Source organism: Aythya marila (genome assembly GCF_965140915.1).
Source record: "Aythya marila genome assembly, chromosome: 8".
Lineage (NCBI taxonomy): Eukaryota > Metazoa > Chordata > Aves > Anseriformes > Anatidae > Aythya > Aythya marila.
Genome location: NC_139049.1, coordinates 25,443,809 through 25,462,294, shown reverse-complemented (window position 1 = coordinate 25,462,294; position 18,486 = coordinate 25,443,809). Strand labels below are relative to the sequence as shown.

The 18,486-nt window shown below is 34.1% G+C and overlaps 1 protein-coding gene across 1 annotated transcript in view; it reads left to right on the top strand.

Moving 5' to 3' along the window:
- AGBL4 (AGBL carboxypeptidase 4) overlaps positions 1 to 18,486 on the top strand; it is a gene marked incomplete at both ends in the record, with an annotated part of 937,634 nt that overhangs the window by 211,092 nt on the left and 708,056 nt on the right. The window contains one exon of the mRNA XM_082766598.1: positions 13,382 to 13,476. Coding sequence (XP_082622724.1) covers positions 13,382 to 13,476 — 95 coding nt within the window. The remainder of the gene's footprint in view (positions 1 to 13,381; positions 13,477 to 18,486) is intronic.

The window sequence follows — 18,486 nt, the reverse complement described above, 5'->3', positions numbered from 1 at the left end:
GATTCCTAGTAATGGTGTTATAGCTACTATATTTATGATCACATAGTTATAGCCAATATAAAAAAGTTAGAATATGAAACCTACTAGTCTACTACATTTTGCCCTTCTTTCTATTTCCTTAAAAATATAATATATGATGCCTAATAGACTGAGGCATAGCTCTATGGCTTCTCTTACAAGATATAAGCAGCAATGAGAAATATAAAGAAGAAATTGTTGAGCTAGTTTTATTGTATCTTGGTGCTAGAATTAAAACACCAAAATGTTGTGTACCACATTGTTATCCCATTTCTTCTCCCTTCCCTTCCCCTCATCACAAAAAAGAAAAAAGCCTGAACTTTCAAAAAAGTTAAAGACTTTCTGCCATTTGAAGTTTAGGACAATTTTATTCTGTATTTGTCTAGAACTCTTACCTAATCAATACAGTACATCCAAGAAGAGGTTTCTAGGGATAAAATAGCTGTCATTGTCATATTCTAATCAGAATATACTTCAAATGATATCAAATATTTTGTCTGTCTTTCTTAGTTAAGCTTTTGATTTACAATAATTCAGATATGAGAGCTTCACTGAAGACAGTTTTCTATATATTATTTACTGACAGTTATGCTGAATATTACTGTGGTATAGGAATAGAAATCTTTTTCTCTGGGACTAAATGTTTCAATGAATGGACATATTTGAGCTATTATATAGATTTTGAAAAAGAATATTTGAAATTTTAATAATTCATTCTTTAATTTATTTTTTAGTTTCAGGTTGTAAATCAAAAGTTTGTTTGCAGACTGCAGATTCTACAATTGATTTTCAAGTTATCTGAAGTTGTCATCTGTCCGACAAAGATATTTTGTTTGAGATATTCATCATTTTGTGACGCTTGTGTTTTGTTTACACTGCTCTGGTATTTCAATTCTGGGACTAAAAGTTGCTTTTGAGGTTTAGGCACACTGCAGGATGCCAAAAAAAGCATCAGATTCTTCTGTATTTGAAAGATTTTGGGCCATCAAGAGAACAAAAGCTGCCAGAATCAAACCTGAGATCTGCCATTATAAATAAGGCACTGAAAATTCTTACTGTGAGAGGTCGTCCCCTGGGTGAAAGAAATGAATGGCCTTGTTTTTTTTTTTTTTTTTTATATATATAAGTAAAATCTGTATATGCAATGATATATTTATTTGAGAAACTCCTTTATATGTAATACATGGAACACATGTATTACATTCTGGTGCTAAAATAACCATTTTAGCTTACTTATAGGCTATCAAGATAAAAATAAATCTTAAAATCCAGTTGTAGTCAGCAATATGAAATTCTTTGGACAACAGCTGCCCTGCTTTTGAACTATAATTTATTCTGCTAATCTTGTATTTATATATGTAAGTTTATGAAATGCAAAGATTTTTTTTTTTAATTTATTTTTTTATAAACACTAAAATTTTAAAATTTATCCAACAATTTGACTGTTTCCAACAATCTGATATCCAACAATCTGACTGTTTCTCAGGATTAAATTAAATGAAGATATAAATGATCATCATTTAAAAAAAAATAAATCTAATAATTAATACAAGTCTTAACAAAAGGGAATAACTACAGTAATTTAAAATATTTACCATTGATTATATTTGTAATACATATGATCAAAACCCTGAAACAATTTACAGAAGTCTTCGTATATGAATATTTATATATGAATGTCTTTGAATTCCTATGCTTGTTTGCAGTTGGTGAGGACATAATGAAAAACTACTATAGTTACCACCTTAAAACTTAGCAATAAGATCATACAAGCAAATGTCTATACCTATGTTATTTCAAAATGATCTATAAGAATTGTTCAATAAAGATGTTCCTTACATGTATAATTCTGCTTTACTTGTACAGTGTTTTTTTTTTCATATTTTTAATAAAAAAGTTACAAATTTGGAAAAAACTTCTATAAATATGAGCTGTGATACACAATGTGAGAAAAGTAATTGTTCTCTCTGAAAGAGGGTATCTGACTGCCATATAATTTTACAAGGTGGGCAGTGTTTAGTAGGAACAAACCTCATGGTCACATTTTTATCAGTGTTTCATAAAAGTTGCCATGGTACAGACAACAAACACACAATTACTATTAAACTGCCTTTATACATAAAGACAGCCCAAGCTACTTGTTATGAATGGATTATTTATACATGGATACTACTCTGAGTTTGTTGTGTTTACAGATTCTGCAAGCTGTGCTGAATTGTCACCTGAAGAAAGAAGATCCATGTTTCAGGGAGTTTTTTGGTGGCAAAGTTGGTACTCAGTGCTATCACAGAGAGTGAATGACTCAGCTTTCCCACGCTGGGGATCACAGCAGCTGGGGTGAACACAGACTGTTAAGATTACTTTGATTTATGCCAAGGAAATCCCTAATGATCTGGAACTAGGGCAGAACTAAACTGTGCATTTTACCCTCTTGAGACACATTGTGTGCTCTTCTTGCAGCTGACATCCCAAATCTGAATCACCACTTTATTTCTTACAGTCACATTAACATCTTGAATCTTCATTCCTGGAGTAGCTAAAATTCCAGTTGACATCAGTGTCAAGTGTGTAAGGAGCACAGAAAAGTGTTCTCTCACCTGATAGGTATTTGTGTTTTGTTGACAGAGCACTTGCAAAATCTTGTAGGAAACTTCATTATTTTTGAAATTCATATTACTATTTACTATTTGTTGAATTCTTCTAATCATACCACTGCATACACTTACTTTTATTCATATTTTTCTGCCTCTTTTGTGATAAGTGGATTCTTCCTCCTCCCTATGCTTGGCCACCAAAGTAGTTTTGCAGATTTTTGACTTTCTGATACATAGTTATAGGCTGGCTCTTGGTGCAGCATAAGTGATATGATAACTATAGATAAAAGTAAAATCAAAGGAAGTCTTGTCATATACGCTAGAGTTTAAAAAAAAAAGTCTATATAAACTGCATTAGCATTTGGGGATACCATGGTTAGATTTTCAGTCAATTCTGGAAAAGTAAAGGTGGTCAGTTATAGTTCCCAGAGGCATTGAGAATGTCTCAGATCTCTAGTCAAAAATACTTTTCCTAATGTAATGTTGATAATCTGTATCTTCCGCTGTTATGACTTTTAACCTCTAGGAAATATTAAAGGAAATGTCTTTAAATATTGTTTCCTAAAAACGTCCTCTAACTCTTTTCCAACAGTCCAAGATTGAAAAACATAAAGTGTGAAAGGTCTTTTGCGTTACTATGGCTAATATTGAGATATGATATAAAGATACTATGTTATGAAGAAATATTATCAATTTTCTAAGTTCCTCAGAATTTCAGCAACTTTCCATATTACATCAAAGGGGCATATTAACAAGTGTAGATTTAAGATGTTAACATGCACTGAGCATTTACAGTAGCCTCATAACTATAATCTGCTGCAACTGTTGTTTTGCAGAAGAATAAGAATAGAGATGATATTTTCTCTACCAAGAGGACACTTTGAAACAGATTTTTACAATAGCTTTTGGAAGTGAGCGGAGGTAAAATCAAATCTGTAAGATATTGAAAGGGGCCTTGGTCAAATATGATGTGATTTCTTCCGAGAAGATGTTCAGCACTGTACCATGTATATCTCTTTTTGGAGACTCATTTTTGGTGGAAATTTACCAGAATTTGTGCTGAGACTTGCTCAGTATCGAAGAAATGTTTTCGATAACTTAATATAATGGTTTGAGCAAAGTACTTCAAAGCCAATAAGTATGAGTGATCCACTCTCAAATTCCTTTTATTCATACAAATTTCAGATTGATTTACATAAACTACCCGAAAAATATTACATTTAAAGTTGATCTTTACCAGTAATAAAAATGTCCCTGCATCCCAAAGCTGCAGAAATGTCACTTCCAATCTACGGTGATTAGTTGTGAAGTATAAATTGTACCTATGGGATTTTGGTAAATCCAGCATCTTTTTCCCATATTGTTAGACTGTTTTAACACCTGAATCAGAAATCCACCCTTATTCAGGAAGGAAGTATGGGTGTTTACTTAACTTGAAGTCTCCAGGAATGCTTAAAAATGCAGCTAATTATACATGTTTGAGAGCTTTTCTGAATGTGAATGTACTTTAATCCATGTTCAAAGCTCAGTCAGGACAAAATGTAAGTTTTATCTATGGCATTAAACAAAAAAAGAAAAAAAAAAAAGACCAAGTGGCTGGACTGCAGCTATACTGCATGCCCCAGGAATAATAGTTATCTTTGTTTTGTTGCAGTTGTTGTATGTTTGGTTGTTTGCTTGTTTTCCCCTTGAAGGTGGGGTTAGTGCCAGAAAGGAAAGACATTTTTGTTATGCAACTGCAGCACAGGGCACATGGCTTCGGACTCTGAACTGTCATGTTCAAATCCTCCCACTTTTGTTTAGCTGTTCTCCTGTTTGTGACATTGCCAAAACAAATTTTTTAACAGACTGCAAATCACCTTTGCAAATGGACAGAGACCATCATTTGAATCCAACAGTTGGCATTTCAGCATCAGAATGGGAATTTCAAAGCCAGGAGGACATTTTAAGTATCTCCTTACTGTTATGGTTAGTTAAGCGAGCTGTGAGGTCTTATTCTAAATATCAAATAGACAGGTACATGAAAATAGCAGGAATTAGATCAGATTTCCTTCTACTTAGCCCTGTTACTAACCCTGTCTACTAGCCTGTTACTACAAAAGCTGGACACTTAGGGTAGTTTAAGTAGTGAAAATTGAAAATACAAGAAATTATGTACTGAAATACTTTAGAAATCAAGCAATTTTTCAACTCAATACTGCAAGTTACTAGATGTTGATGTTAAAATCGCAACATATACTAACATATCAATTACGTTTTCTTATAGAAATAGGTGTATGTGTAAATGTTGCAACATTACGAAAGGATTCAGCAAGAAAGAGAACAACAACAAGTATTTTATCTTTGCTGTGAGAATAGCAAAGATTATTAATTGTATGAAAGAAAACAAGAGGTTAAATGTCATAACAATATCCCTTATTTTTATGAAATTGAATACATGATAGGTTGTATTTTCCACAAAACACTTATTTATTTATTTATTTATTTCAGTGGCACTGCAGCTTCTCCAGTAAAGATCCCATTCCAGTTTTGTCTCAATATAAGAAAATCACAGAATATGAGGAAACCTTTAGTCCATTACTATTCACAACCATGCATGGCTGAACATAGAAGGTTCAAAGGTTTCATTGTAACAGCAAAAAAACCACTTGAATTAAAAAGAAGAGAAAACCAAGGACCTCTGTGAATAACCTGGACACAAAGCCCATCTGTGCTTAGTTTCTGGAGAAGCAAATAGAGAGGTTTTATACATTTGCAAGGCTAGGATCCCAGTAACCTAACCAAGACCACTGTCAGTAGTAACAAGTAGTTCTAGATATCAAAATGTCTTTGTTTTTGCAGCCCTTCAGAGAACACTGAGGCAAATATATGTTGCTGGTTTTGAGCTCTCCCATATATTCCGTCTTTCTGCTTTCTATGTCTTGTTATGTCCTTCTTTTCCCCCACAGGTTTTTCCCACAAGCTCCAAACAAACAGTAGCTTTTAACTGTGAAAAATGCCAGCTGCAAAAATCCAAAATAAACACTTGCTGGAAAAGCTTCATCCAAATTTCTTTCTTAACAGGGCTTTCTTTATCTTCCTTTTGCTTCTTGTAAGGACTCATACATAAAAAGAATTTTCATTCTCATCTTTCAGCCTGGGTATCAGACAGATTTCTGCCTTTGTGTTTACATGCTATTTAAATTGTGATTATTACCTTCTGTGTTTTCAGGGGTTGACCAAAACCATGATCCATACAAATATTGCTACCTGTCTGTCATCATTAGTGCCACTCTCACCTTAAAGTATTTTAAAGTCTTAAAATATTTCCGTGGGAGTGTCAGTTGTCAGCACTCCACCTGCATGCTTTGAGTACTTATGGCTGTTTGGTTATCCATCACAAATGGCTAATTTGTTGATAAGTGTATCTCTTGCCCATAAGAGAGGCTTTAATTCTGGATCATAGGCTGACTGTTGCGCTTCATGAATGGCCTAGAAATATTGAAAAGAACAAGTGATCATAACACTCCTATGAGTAAGTGCTTTCCATTTCATTGTCCAGTCTACAGTAGCACACCTTATACCTGTGCTCATAGGCTTGTATTTATTTATTTATTTTAAAAACAGCGGTTCCCTCAAACAATGACGCAGTGGGTATTCCTGCTCCTGTTCCCTTTTTTCAGACCGGTCTTGTTGTTTTGAAGCCTCTTGTGAAAATTGTGAAAATATTTTATTCATAGCATTGTCCTGTGTTTTTTTTTTTTTTTTTTTTTTTTTTTTAATCACTAGAAATATTTAATTATTATTTTAAAATCCAACCAAACATTGCAGAATTTCTTCTCGCTGGATAAAAAATATTCTACCAGGAAAAGGAAAACTTAAGTCTTTTCAGCTGCTTCCTCTTGAGGGATGTAAGATATCAGCAAATTTTGCAAACATGTTCCAGAACAGCCAGCTGTTACTATCCACCTGCAGCCATAATATTGATTGAAAAGAGTATGGAACCTAAACACGGATAGCTTTTGTAATTATGTAGAAAGAGTTTAATACATGACTATACTTCAAATGTCATCTGGCAATGGTTGCTACATGGCATGGAATACATTAGGAAATAAGATAGCAGGTTTAGAAAGTCTCAGTGAAAGACCACCCACTGTTTCCTTATTTTCTATTTCAACTGATTCCTGAAAATACCCATATGTACTGAGAAAGTCAATGACAAGACCAACAGGGCTCAGGTGTCCAGTCAAATACAAGATAAAATGTTGATTACATATTCCTGCAGCACTACAATTTGCTAGAAATGGTTCTTTGTCTAAAGATTGTGCATATATGAAAAGAGAAGAAACTGAAAAGTTTTTTTTTTTCTTTCAGAGCTGATTAAATAAAGATACCTTATGTTTATTTCTATTTCTATTTTTTTTTATTTAAAAATTAAAAAAAATATTTTTTTTTTTATTAAAAAAAAAAAAAGAGTGGAAAATGTTTGGAAAGAAGCTTTCAACTTCAAATCTGCTTTCAGTACCTCTGCAGCCTGGATATACTCCCTGTCAAGGCCCTTACTACTTTCTTTTTGATGAATCAACATGATGCAATATATGTCTTGTGACAGAATTGCAATTCTTTTAGAGATTTTGGCCCAAGGGAGCAAACAACCCAAGTTGGTCTAATCACACCACTGCTGGCTTTCTAAATAGACATTTCTGAGTTTTCAGCTGAAAGCTTCAGATTATCGATGTTCAGATGAAAGTAAAAACATTACTAGAAAGATGACTTCTGTTGCTGGGGAAGGGTGCTGAATAAAAAGTTTGCCATTTTCCCAAAATATGTTGAATGGTGACTCATTTCATCACTTTGAGTGACTCTTGCCCTCTTGCCCAATATTTAGTTTTGACATACCATGCAGAGAAGCCAGATTAGTGGTATATAACATTAAATAAACACACAGAATAACACTAAACAAGGAAGAGTAATTTCTCCTGAGATGCCTTTGAAAGCTTTCTGATAGAAGATGACCATCTGCATAGTATCCTCTTCCCCAGACCTAGGTGAGGTAAGACTAACATGAACAGTAACATTATGCACGTGAATTACTTCCATATGCAGGTGTTACATTTGTGTGTGTGGGCTTAAGTGTTATAAGGAATATCTGAAATACACAGACAAATACAATGATAAGCAAATTTTATACTTGGCAGAACAACATATCAAAGGTTTTACTGCAGTAAAATCCTTTGAGTCTTATTTTAATGCTGCTCTTTGTAACATAGCATTTCTCTAAGTAACTAAATGAGGACCTCTACCAAGGGAAAAAATCCTATAATTCACAATCTGTAAGCCATTTTCTGCATCACTTTCATAAGACTTTGTTATTTTACAAGGACTTGACAATTTCCAGTTAACAAGACACAGGTGCAACTGATTAGTGAGTCTGGTGGAGCTCTAGATGGTCCCTAACATCCTCCCTCAGTAGGTGAGTATTTATTTTCTCCTTCTGAGCACCAGCAGGTTTTGAAGACTCCTTAGGTGGAAAAAAAAAAAAAAAAAAAAAAAAGCTGAATGCTATCAATGTTAAAAGCTTTTCCATTTGAAATGACATATATTTCTGCAAAGGGAAGAAGGAAGTTATTTTATTTTATGGGTTATTTTAAGATGTTAGTGGTAATGAACGATTTAAATTTAAAAAGGCTATGAAAGTGACCTTTGTAAATCTTCATTGTGGATTCTGCACAAGACTTGATAGTTGTATCATTTGTGTTCTTCAGCATCTATAGTAAGTGTAGGTAATGCTTTTTTGTTGTTGTTGTTTGTTTTCCATTCTCTGTTTTGGAGTCCCTCTAGTATAGTTTATTATTATATAACTTTATATAAGGTGCTTTGTCATGAAAAATCCCCAAAACCTCCTGACACAAATATGGAAATACCACCCTTTTTTGAGAGAAGACAGTAATCTGATGTCATTAGTTTCTCACGTTCAGAAATAATGAGTCGTAATCTCATAACTCATCGTAATCTCACAACTCTCACAATTTAAGAAGTTCATTTGTTTGACTTCTGGTTTTATTATTATTATTTTGATAGAATATAATTCTGAAGTAGATATGCTCTTACAAGGGAGGAAAACTTGCAGTTATAAAAAAAAGAGGAAGGAGATTACTTTTTTTTCTCTCTCTCTCTTTTTTTTTTTTTTTTTAAAGTATATCCTAGCTCACAAAACACTCCCCAAACACCATAGTATGTTAAAAAATAAATAAAAATGGCAGGAGAGGAAGTCAATGGGTGAAAGTGAAGTAAAGCCCCATAGTATCTGGAATCTCTGGATCTTTAATGCTTATTCAGAGTGCAAGAGGTCAGACTTGGTTTCAGCTGAAAGGTCTTAGCGTTGCTACTTCATGTCCAGCTCACTTTAGTTGGTTGAATGATGAAATTGTTCCTGCCTGACTTTGAATTCTTAGTCCTTATGCACTTTATCAGCTTATAAGGAAAGTTGTATCACACTTGTAGCATGCAGCGTTCTCCTGTGCATTGTTGTTATGTTATTAAAATCAAATACATGTATATATAGTCCTTAAAGCGTGTTACTTAAATACAAAGAATGCTTAATGCTTCCTATTATCAACCCTGTTTCCAATTAGTTATAATTTCTCATATTTGTAAGAATTTGGCAAGAAATTTTCTGTGCCAGGTGTCTTCCTCAGGCTGAATTTTGTGGTGTTTTTTGGTTTGTTTGTTTTCTTCTTATACTGTCAACCACAGCAACTCTGTTATTAATAATCAGTTTGCTAGGGAAAATCATACAAAAATCAACTTGGCAGTATTTTTAAAAGGACCAAGTGTGACCTTCTCCTGGGGGAATGCACTTAGCCTTCGGTGAAGTGATGACTTGTCTGTTGGAGATCTGTTTCAGTTGGTAGGTTCAGATGAAAAACCTGCCAGAATGAGTGATTTACAATGAGTTTATAAGTTTTATCTTTAATGTTTACATGGACCTGTTGGAATACAATGTCCAATATGACCATCCATGCTTAACACTTCCAGCTCTGATCCCAAACCATCCTGACGTGTGCTATTCCCCTCCAAAAATCAGCAGTTTCTTCCAACTGCAGTCAGAAAATTTTGCAAAGTTGTGGCAATGAGAAAATGTGTGATAATCTATAGTCATCTTTTTTTGTTTGTGTTCAAGGTTTGTCTTTATCTCCCTCATGCTAAAATAAAAAACACAGAGCATCCCTTAACACCTGATTATTTTTAATTCCTGAAATAACTTTTCAAAGGTCTACTGGAAAAAGAACACTTCATCAGTAAATATTAAGGCAAAGGCAAGACCAAGTCTTCTCTTTTCTGTCTTAGTGATTTTAACTGAAAGATACCTCCAAGATACTTAGTGCGGGTGTTATGGAAAGAGGACGTCATCCTTCTTTCAGTAGGCATAATGTATCAGTGCAGTCTCATGTTCTTCAACAGCTGTATCAGACCTGACAATCCGTGCACACAGCCTGATACTGCAGCAGACACCTTCATGTTGCTATACCTTCAGTACAACCTGCTGTATGCCCCCAAATGGTTTGGTTGTACTTGGCAGTCTCCTGGGAGGCTTTTCTGCATTGTGCTTGTTCCACCTACTGTTGCAACCGTTTGTCAGAATGATGCTGTAGATTGAAAATACTGCATAACTGAAGTGAAATCACATAATTACTGTTTTTGGTACAGTGTAAGTTAGTATATTGCTTCTTTTAGTGGTATTCTTATGCTCTAAAGTGAATACAAGGAAGTATTTTTATTGTAAATTTCTTTGTTGTTTTTCTCTGGATTGGTACTCTGGAGACCAGAGCAATTTCTAGGGAATTTATAAGCACATTTTATCTAGTTTTAGTTTCTTAACTTCACGCTTCTTTTTTTTTAAAAAAAAAATCTTTTTTTTTTTTTTTAAATTTATTTTTTAACACCTAGATTATATTGTTCATTAAATGTCACATATTGTCAGTCTCTATAATTCATGAAAAAGTACAGGGTGAATATTTTCTTAGGAAAGAGTGTTTCAATGTAGATAGTGTATATCTGGCGTTGTTGCTTTTAACAGTTTATAACTGGCATGTTAAGAATGTCTGTATAGACAAAAATTAGACTAAAATGTAGATTTGTTCAGCAAATGTTTGCTTGCTGTATCACAAACTTTTATTATAGCATTCGGGTCAAAGATGTTTGCATACCTTATTGAGCAAGCTGCATATTTTTTCTGGCTGAGGTGTGTATACTGTAGTCATTACATTTTTGCACACTTCACTGACTGAGCTGCATGGACTACTTTAACTATCACCTGGAATACTTGACTGAGTTCAGCTGCTTATTTGAGCGCTTCAGTTTGTCTGCTTTATTACTTCAGTGGTGTGTGTTGATAAAGTTCTGTTCTGTGCTGCTAAATTTTTGGTTCTGCCAATCTAACTATATACCGTGCTGAGAGAAACGCACACATTGCTAACTGCTTACTCTGCGGTGAACATGAGTGGTGGAAATGTTATAATCTGCAATGCTTTGTTAAATGAGCTGCATATTTTTGTTTTTATATATGTTGCTTACCCAGTTGTGTACATTTGCCGAACTCATTATACAAAATAAGCTTGATTGGAATAAGAACATTCTCTACCAGCTGTCTGCTCTGAGTCAGTATGTAACAAAATTAGCAACTTTCTCTTTCCAACAGTGGCATGATTGCATCCAAAGTTTAAGGCAATTGGTTTGGAGATCTTGTTTGTTTCATTCACTCTGTGCAAACATCAAGATTAACAAACCAATGTGTTGCAACTTAATTTGTTTTCACAAATATGAACAGAGTTAAGTAACAGGAAAAATTCAGTATTCTAATACAGAAAAATGGTTCCATATATATTATGAAATTTATGCATTTATATATAGATCTAAATATAATTATCCAACTTAAAGCTATACATTGTAAACATAAGATGGAAAATAACCAGAGACCTCTCAAGATGTATATTTCATCAAATAAGCAACATCTTAAATACATACAATAACAAATACAGAGTTCTGTAAGTCAAATGCATGCGTATATCAAGAGTTATAAAAATAAACCAAACTCATAACCCTTAGAAAAACTCAAAATACTGCTAAGCACATGAAAACTCATGTGCACAGATATGTAGCTTACTCATTAAAATTGATTCAAAATTGAATCAACAGCTTCAAGAGAGTGTTTTTCTCAACTTCATAATTTTGAGTCACTTCCAGTGAAATCTACAGATTATTAGATTTTGTTTGACTAATTTGCAGAGTTTGCATATGTAGCAGCTTGTTCTTCCATTTACAAACCCTTCATCTCTTCTTAATTTTTCTCAAATACAGAGATGCTTAATTAAAGCTATATAGTTTGCCTCGATTCTTATCTGCCCCACATACAAATGTAACTGTACCTGGCACCTGTTAAGTGGAAGCAACCAGTAGAGGAACATTAAGTTTTAACACGCTATTGTCTGAACACATTGGCTGGAAAGTCCCAGATTTGTTTTTGTGAAACTTAACATATAAAAGCTTAATTCAATTTTGTTACTTCAGTCAAAATTTCTTGATTCTAAGATGTGGCCATTTATTTCTCAGTCTTCTCATGAACCATTATTTAACTGTAAATATTATAATAGTTCATTTTAAAAATAAATGTGTGAAAACAAATATAATTTTTGGCAGTCTTCACTGATACCAGTGGAAAATAGATTTAGTGAGAGAGATACAAATGGAATGTATTAGTACATCCTAGAACATTTTATCAAATAAACCTCAATGATTCTATGATCTATGAAAATGAATTCAGTGTTCATGTTTTAGTTTTTCTGTATACATTAATGTTGGATATCAGAACTATATGAGAAACCAGGTATAATGGATTTAATATCTCTAAAGTTAATAGATGAAATGAACTAGGTCCCAGCCAGACTTTCTTAACAGAAAAAGCAAAAATAATTATCCATAAAACAATTTACAGTAGATAGATGGTAAGGAAGAAGGCTTTGTCTGTTTCTTCTCTCAGCATGAATCTACTTTTGGTGTAAATCCATTACCAGTAAGGATCTAGATTTTTCTCTTCCTTTGAAACGTTAAGTACCAGCTACAGACTCGACTAACTAAAGTTATCAATGTTTGCTAAGATCAGAATTGTGCCTTTTTCCTTATCTATGATATTCAAACATATGATGGCTATGTGTAATTTCTGGTATACTGTGCAGTTTTTGCTGAAGAAAATTTTTCCTTTTATCAGGGGGCATGAAGAGAAATATTATTTTCTCTGGTGAAGGAAAATCAGATCTAACTTTTCCTGCTGCTTTGGCAGGTAGAAAGAGGTAACTAAGAAGCTTTAAGAGATGAAGCAGTTGGAAGCTTTTCATGAGGACCATTTTCCTGTCCCTCAGATTTCCACCAACCTCTCTTACATTAACTGCAGCAAACTGGACTTAATTTCTGTTTTCAAATCTGAGTAAACTATCTCTTTGTTTGGCTAGAATACCTATTGGAAATCAAGCGTACTAAATTCAAAATATATGTTCCATGTCCATTACTCCTGTAAAACAACATGGACTATCAAAATACTGGGAACAGACATGGTATCTGTTATGAGATCTACTGAAACTAAAAGTACCTTGAAGCATAAGATACATGTCTATGCCATATATTTTCTGTATGTTTTTATGCAGCTGGCATATGCAGTATGCATTAGTATTTCATAACTTATACCTGAACTTTTTTTTTTTTTTTTTTTTTTTTTTTTTTTTTTTTTTTTCCAGAGGGTAATTTTCAATGTTGTTAACTTCAGCAAAACAAAAAGCCTTTACAGAGATGGGATGGCTCCAATGGTGAAATCCACAAGCAGACCAAAATGGTAAGTTATTCTTTCAAAGGCTTGCTTGTTGGGAGAAAAGCACATTTTACTTGGAACTATTCTGTAGCAAAGACCTTCTGGCTCAGGTGCAGCTTTTGATAAGAATGGGAACATATTTTGATGCACCAGTGGCATCAAAGGACTGGTCTCTGTGGAGTGTATGGACTGGGTGAACTCTGGAGGTTTCTTTCAGCCTTGCTGTTATGGTGTGTGTTAGCAGCTTGTTTCAAGTAGTGTGACCGAAGCATGACATTGGAGTGAACTGAACATTTGGGGCTTGAGCCAAATTGCTGTTCAGTGACATCCTCATCACCCGTTAGCACAGTCCATTGGCCCAGTTTTGGCTTGTTTCAACTTGCATTCACAAAGGTAATGCCCACAAGCACTCTGGGAGATGGACTATTGGCTATTTGGATTTGGTCCTGCTGTTTTGGGGAGAGTTTTGTCAGAGTTAAAAGGGAGAATGTGAGCTTTGCCATCTGAGTTGACCTCATGTGAATGAGCAGTCTCTGGTCTATTTTATATTCTAAGATACCTGAAGGCCAAACAACTTGGTCATAAGTTACACAGTATATACAACACAGAAATTCATGCACATATGACACCTATATAGATGGTACATTTTCTCAAAATGTGATGAAATGTCTGCTGTGAGTAATAATATGTAAATCTAATGAGTCCTAATGCATGCAGGACTCCCAAGAATTATATTATTTGCCTTTAGCTAGGTTTGTTTGAATATGGAGGTTAGGCTGTGTACAGCAACGTATCCTTGTAAGCCTTTGCAGTTGGTACTCTTTATTGGTTAATTAATAAAACATTTAATCAATCTCCACATAATTTGAGTCTTATAAACTTATCTTCTTAAAATACTTGAACTATCACAAAATCTCCATCCACACAGTCTTAGTATTGGTGGTCATAAAATCACTTTTATTGTATCACCTCCTATTTGTCTGGACAACAGATATGGCTGCCTGTCTTTTCAACTAGATGGTAAGGTCATTTGGAGAGAAAAGCTGTCTCAGAATACAATTAGTAGATGGAGTCAATTATAGCTCAATAGGAGCATGTAATAACATTGAAAATTAATTAAAAAAAATCCATTGTGTTTAGTGTTTTTGTAGCAAAAGTCATGTTAATTCTGTTTACTGTTTAACTTCAGAAAAATCTTTTGGGGGCATTTCAGGGCAATGTTTATCAGGCATACTTTAATCATCTTTCAGACCTCTTCCTTCTCTCACTGGGGTCTGTTATTTGCAGCTAAGTATATATTGTGTTAAGTTTATCTATAAATCAGATATTGCTTTCATACAAATTTTATGCCTTAATTTGGTTTCAAATTAAAGTGTAAATCTTAGAAAACAATGCAAAGTGGGCTTTTTTCCTCCCCCCCCCCCCCCCCCCCAGAACATATAGGCTTGTTCACTCTTAAAACCGATTTCCCTTCCACTTCCCAGGAAGCCTATTTATTTTTGTACTTTATATTTTTAGGGGGTGTATTTTGCTTCTGTAAAAGTGAGGAATGAATAGCATTGCCTGGGGCCAGGCACAGTGTAGGCAGCAGGTGCCGAGAAGCTTCCTTTTACATGGCTACAACCATACTTTAGTTTTAGTTCTGTTTCAGAAATCCTAGCTCTAATTTATTTCTTTAAAAAATCGTAATATTAAAATACATTTTTTATTAGTCCATGTATGAAAGCGTTGTTCTGAACTTGGAAGGTGTGTTTTAATTCATGTTATTATCAGGGGCCTCAGTCATGTTGGTGTCCTCAGTATAATTTTGTCTTGATGTTAATAGGAGTTATATGTATATTTTCCAAGTGGGAAAACACATGCATTATTTTTGGATATGTGTTTTCTATTAAAGATGTCTTCCACTTGGATTATGCTTTTTACAGTTACTTCTGTATCTGTTTCCATGGTGTTCCAGGGAAATCTGTAAATAAAATTTTCTGCTTCTCTGTTTGCTGAAATGAAATGGGATTTCCAAGTACTTCTTGTACTTCCAAGTTCTTAATACAGCGTACAGGTACTTGTAGTCTTTAAATGTGAGTAAGGCAACATATGGCTTGCATTGATTTGGTCCTGTATGGCACTTTGTATAAATTAGTCTAGTAAGCAATACTGAATTGTTCACTGCTGTAAAAGTCCTGAGTTTTACATGAGGATACTCAAGATTCAGGATTGAGGATACTCAGGATTCAGAATTGTGGAAAAAGACTAACACTTGAAACTCTTCACCTTACACTTGAAACTCTTCACCTTATGTTAAGTTTTAAATCCACACAGTATTTATATGGGTATAATGTAATTAAATTAGAAAAAATATTTTTTATTTAATGTAATTAAAATAGAAAATGATATATTAATTATGGGAAGATGAGGAAACACAACAAATTTTAAAATCAAGTTTAAAGAAATAAAACTACGAGAAGCCAGGCTCTGCAAATATTCTGTAACAGAGCTCAGTCCTTCATCTATGAACTCTCCTGTACTAAATATTTGAAGAACGCATCATTATTGTACCTGCCTGTGGAGGCATGTGATCTGTAGTGAAATTCTCCCACCTTCCCCTAGCCATGCTGACAGAAGCAGTGCTGTGTCACACACAGCTATTCCACTCCATTTTTAAATACAATCAGGTTTAAGTTTTATGATGTGTCAATTTTTCTTTTTGCATTTGAGCAGTGTTATGCACCTCTTATTTAAATAAAAGTCCCCACTATATTCAGGATAGAATTTGGCCATATATCTTGAAAAGCTCTGTGTATCAGAAGTAGATTGGCCTCCAGGGACTGTGAATTTTAATGTTTGTTTTGAATGTGTTCATGGAAGCATGGCTCCAAGCTTTGCAACGTTTTGTGAGTTTGATTCTTGACTCTGGAACAAATCACTGCAAAGTGCTCTTGAAATAGAGAGTGTGTCAAACACAGATCAACATTTTTGACCTGTATTCTCTTGCCCTGTGGGGTAAGATCTTTAAATGCAGTCAGCATCAAGGTTCAACTCAGTGTTACTGATGTAAATGGAGTATATCACTGTCATCAAAGCACTCTATGTGGACACAGATGTTCTGGTGTTGACATATTCTTCTCTTTTGAAGTAAGGCCAAACATTTCCAGTAATGAGCTACTTAAAAAGAGGAAGCAGTATGCTGAAGGATAAGGAAAAAACAGATTTCATGGTAAAGAAATAGATTATATTTAAAAAGAAAACCAGAAAATTTGATTGAAAAGATATCTATGTTCCACACACACAGTGATGGTTTTACTGAATATTCATTCCCAGAGGGATAGAGGCAAAAAATAAGAAGTTGATTTCTGAGTCCCTCTTCCTATTCTTCTGTGTTTTTTTTTTTTTTTTTTTTTTTTTGTGGACATACTTTTTTGACATTAAATAGTATGGGGCTGTGTCAGTTACATCACTCAAATCTCACTGCATTGAACTGCAGTTCATACATAGAAATGCAGTGTTGTCATATGATGTTACATCAGTTGTTTTTTTTTTTTTCTTTTCTTTTTTTTTAAGACAAAAGTTTAAGTTTTATTTCAAGCCAATGGAATGTGCTGCAAGTAGTCACTTAGCATTTTTTCTTAAAAGTATCTGGTCATGTGGAAATATTACACCAAGATTTTACGTATTTAGTTTATTATTTTTTTTCTTGGTAATGACTAATACAAATATATAAACTGAATGTAAACCTGTTTTGCTTGGGTCTTTTTGGATTGTTTAGTGGAGATGAAGTATTTGAGGGGAGATGAATTAGATGACATTCATTTTTTACTATGCTAATACAGTTTCTACTTTAATCCTTTTTTTTTATGCTTCATTCAAGCATGACTTTGGTGGCAGTTTCTTAATCATTTCACACCAGAAACATCATTCCTGGAAGCTATTAGTAAAGCCTACCATGTGGGCATGGCAGTGGAAGACCATTTAAGTACATGTACTGTAGCATTATATTGATTCTGTGAAGTTTTACAACTTTCTCAAAGTGAAATAGAAGAGTGACTTGTTCGAGAGGCAGCAGATTTTCCAAATGATGAAGTGAGCAAATATTCCCTTTGGGCAGAGAACAGCTATAACTCTTGATTATTCAGTGTGAGCATTGCCTCATTGGGGACATTAGTTTTTCAAATTGTGCTAATCTTTTAAAAGTAACAACTGGCCACTCATCACCTTAGGTATTTCAGCAAGATCATGTGCAAAACTCTAATTAGTATTTATAGAACAGCAACTCCTCCCAGTAGAATAGTAGCAGTAGCTGGCAAATATCTGGTTGACACCTGTTAAGTCTTCAGACATCCATTGTATTTTATTCTGCATTTCAAATGAGCAGAGAGCAGTAGGTGAGGTCCCAATAATTAAGGGATAAAGGATAATAAATAACATGATTCCTGAATGGATGAACACAAGGTTAAAGGCTGTTCTGCACTAGTGATGCTGTACTTCAGGAAATGTTTGTATGGAAGTAACAATAGCTAAAATATTACAGAGCCTTCAGCATACAAGAGAGGATTTATGTGTAGATTTACATGTGTGTTGTTTATAATGTCATATTTCAAACTGCTTCTTGGCAAAGTAGTCACTTTCTTTTCTGTCTTTTATCTCACTCAGCATCGATGGTTTTTAACTGGATAGCTGCCTTTGCCAGCAAGCACTCCACTACCTCTGTTGCTATAACATCTACTGTTAAATACTCACAACACATTGCTTCTGTAGCGTTTTTCTTTTCCAGTAAACCTGGGAGTACAGAAAAACTTTTAGGTAATTAATTCAAATTTGAATCTATATGTATCTTGGTAAATATTGTCATGATGAGGAACTTTGGTAGACATTGAGAAAAGCAATGCAAGTTTTATGAACAATACTCCCATATGTTCCATTCATCAGAAGGGGACAAGACTGAGAAAATCTGAATTTTGAGTAGCTAGATCGTGTTGATTCTTGCCAAGTTTCTTTAACATTTGTCTACAATGCAGTGTTACAATCACTACCATGTCTACC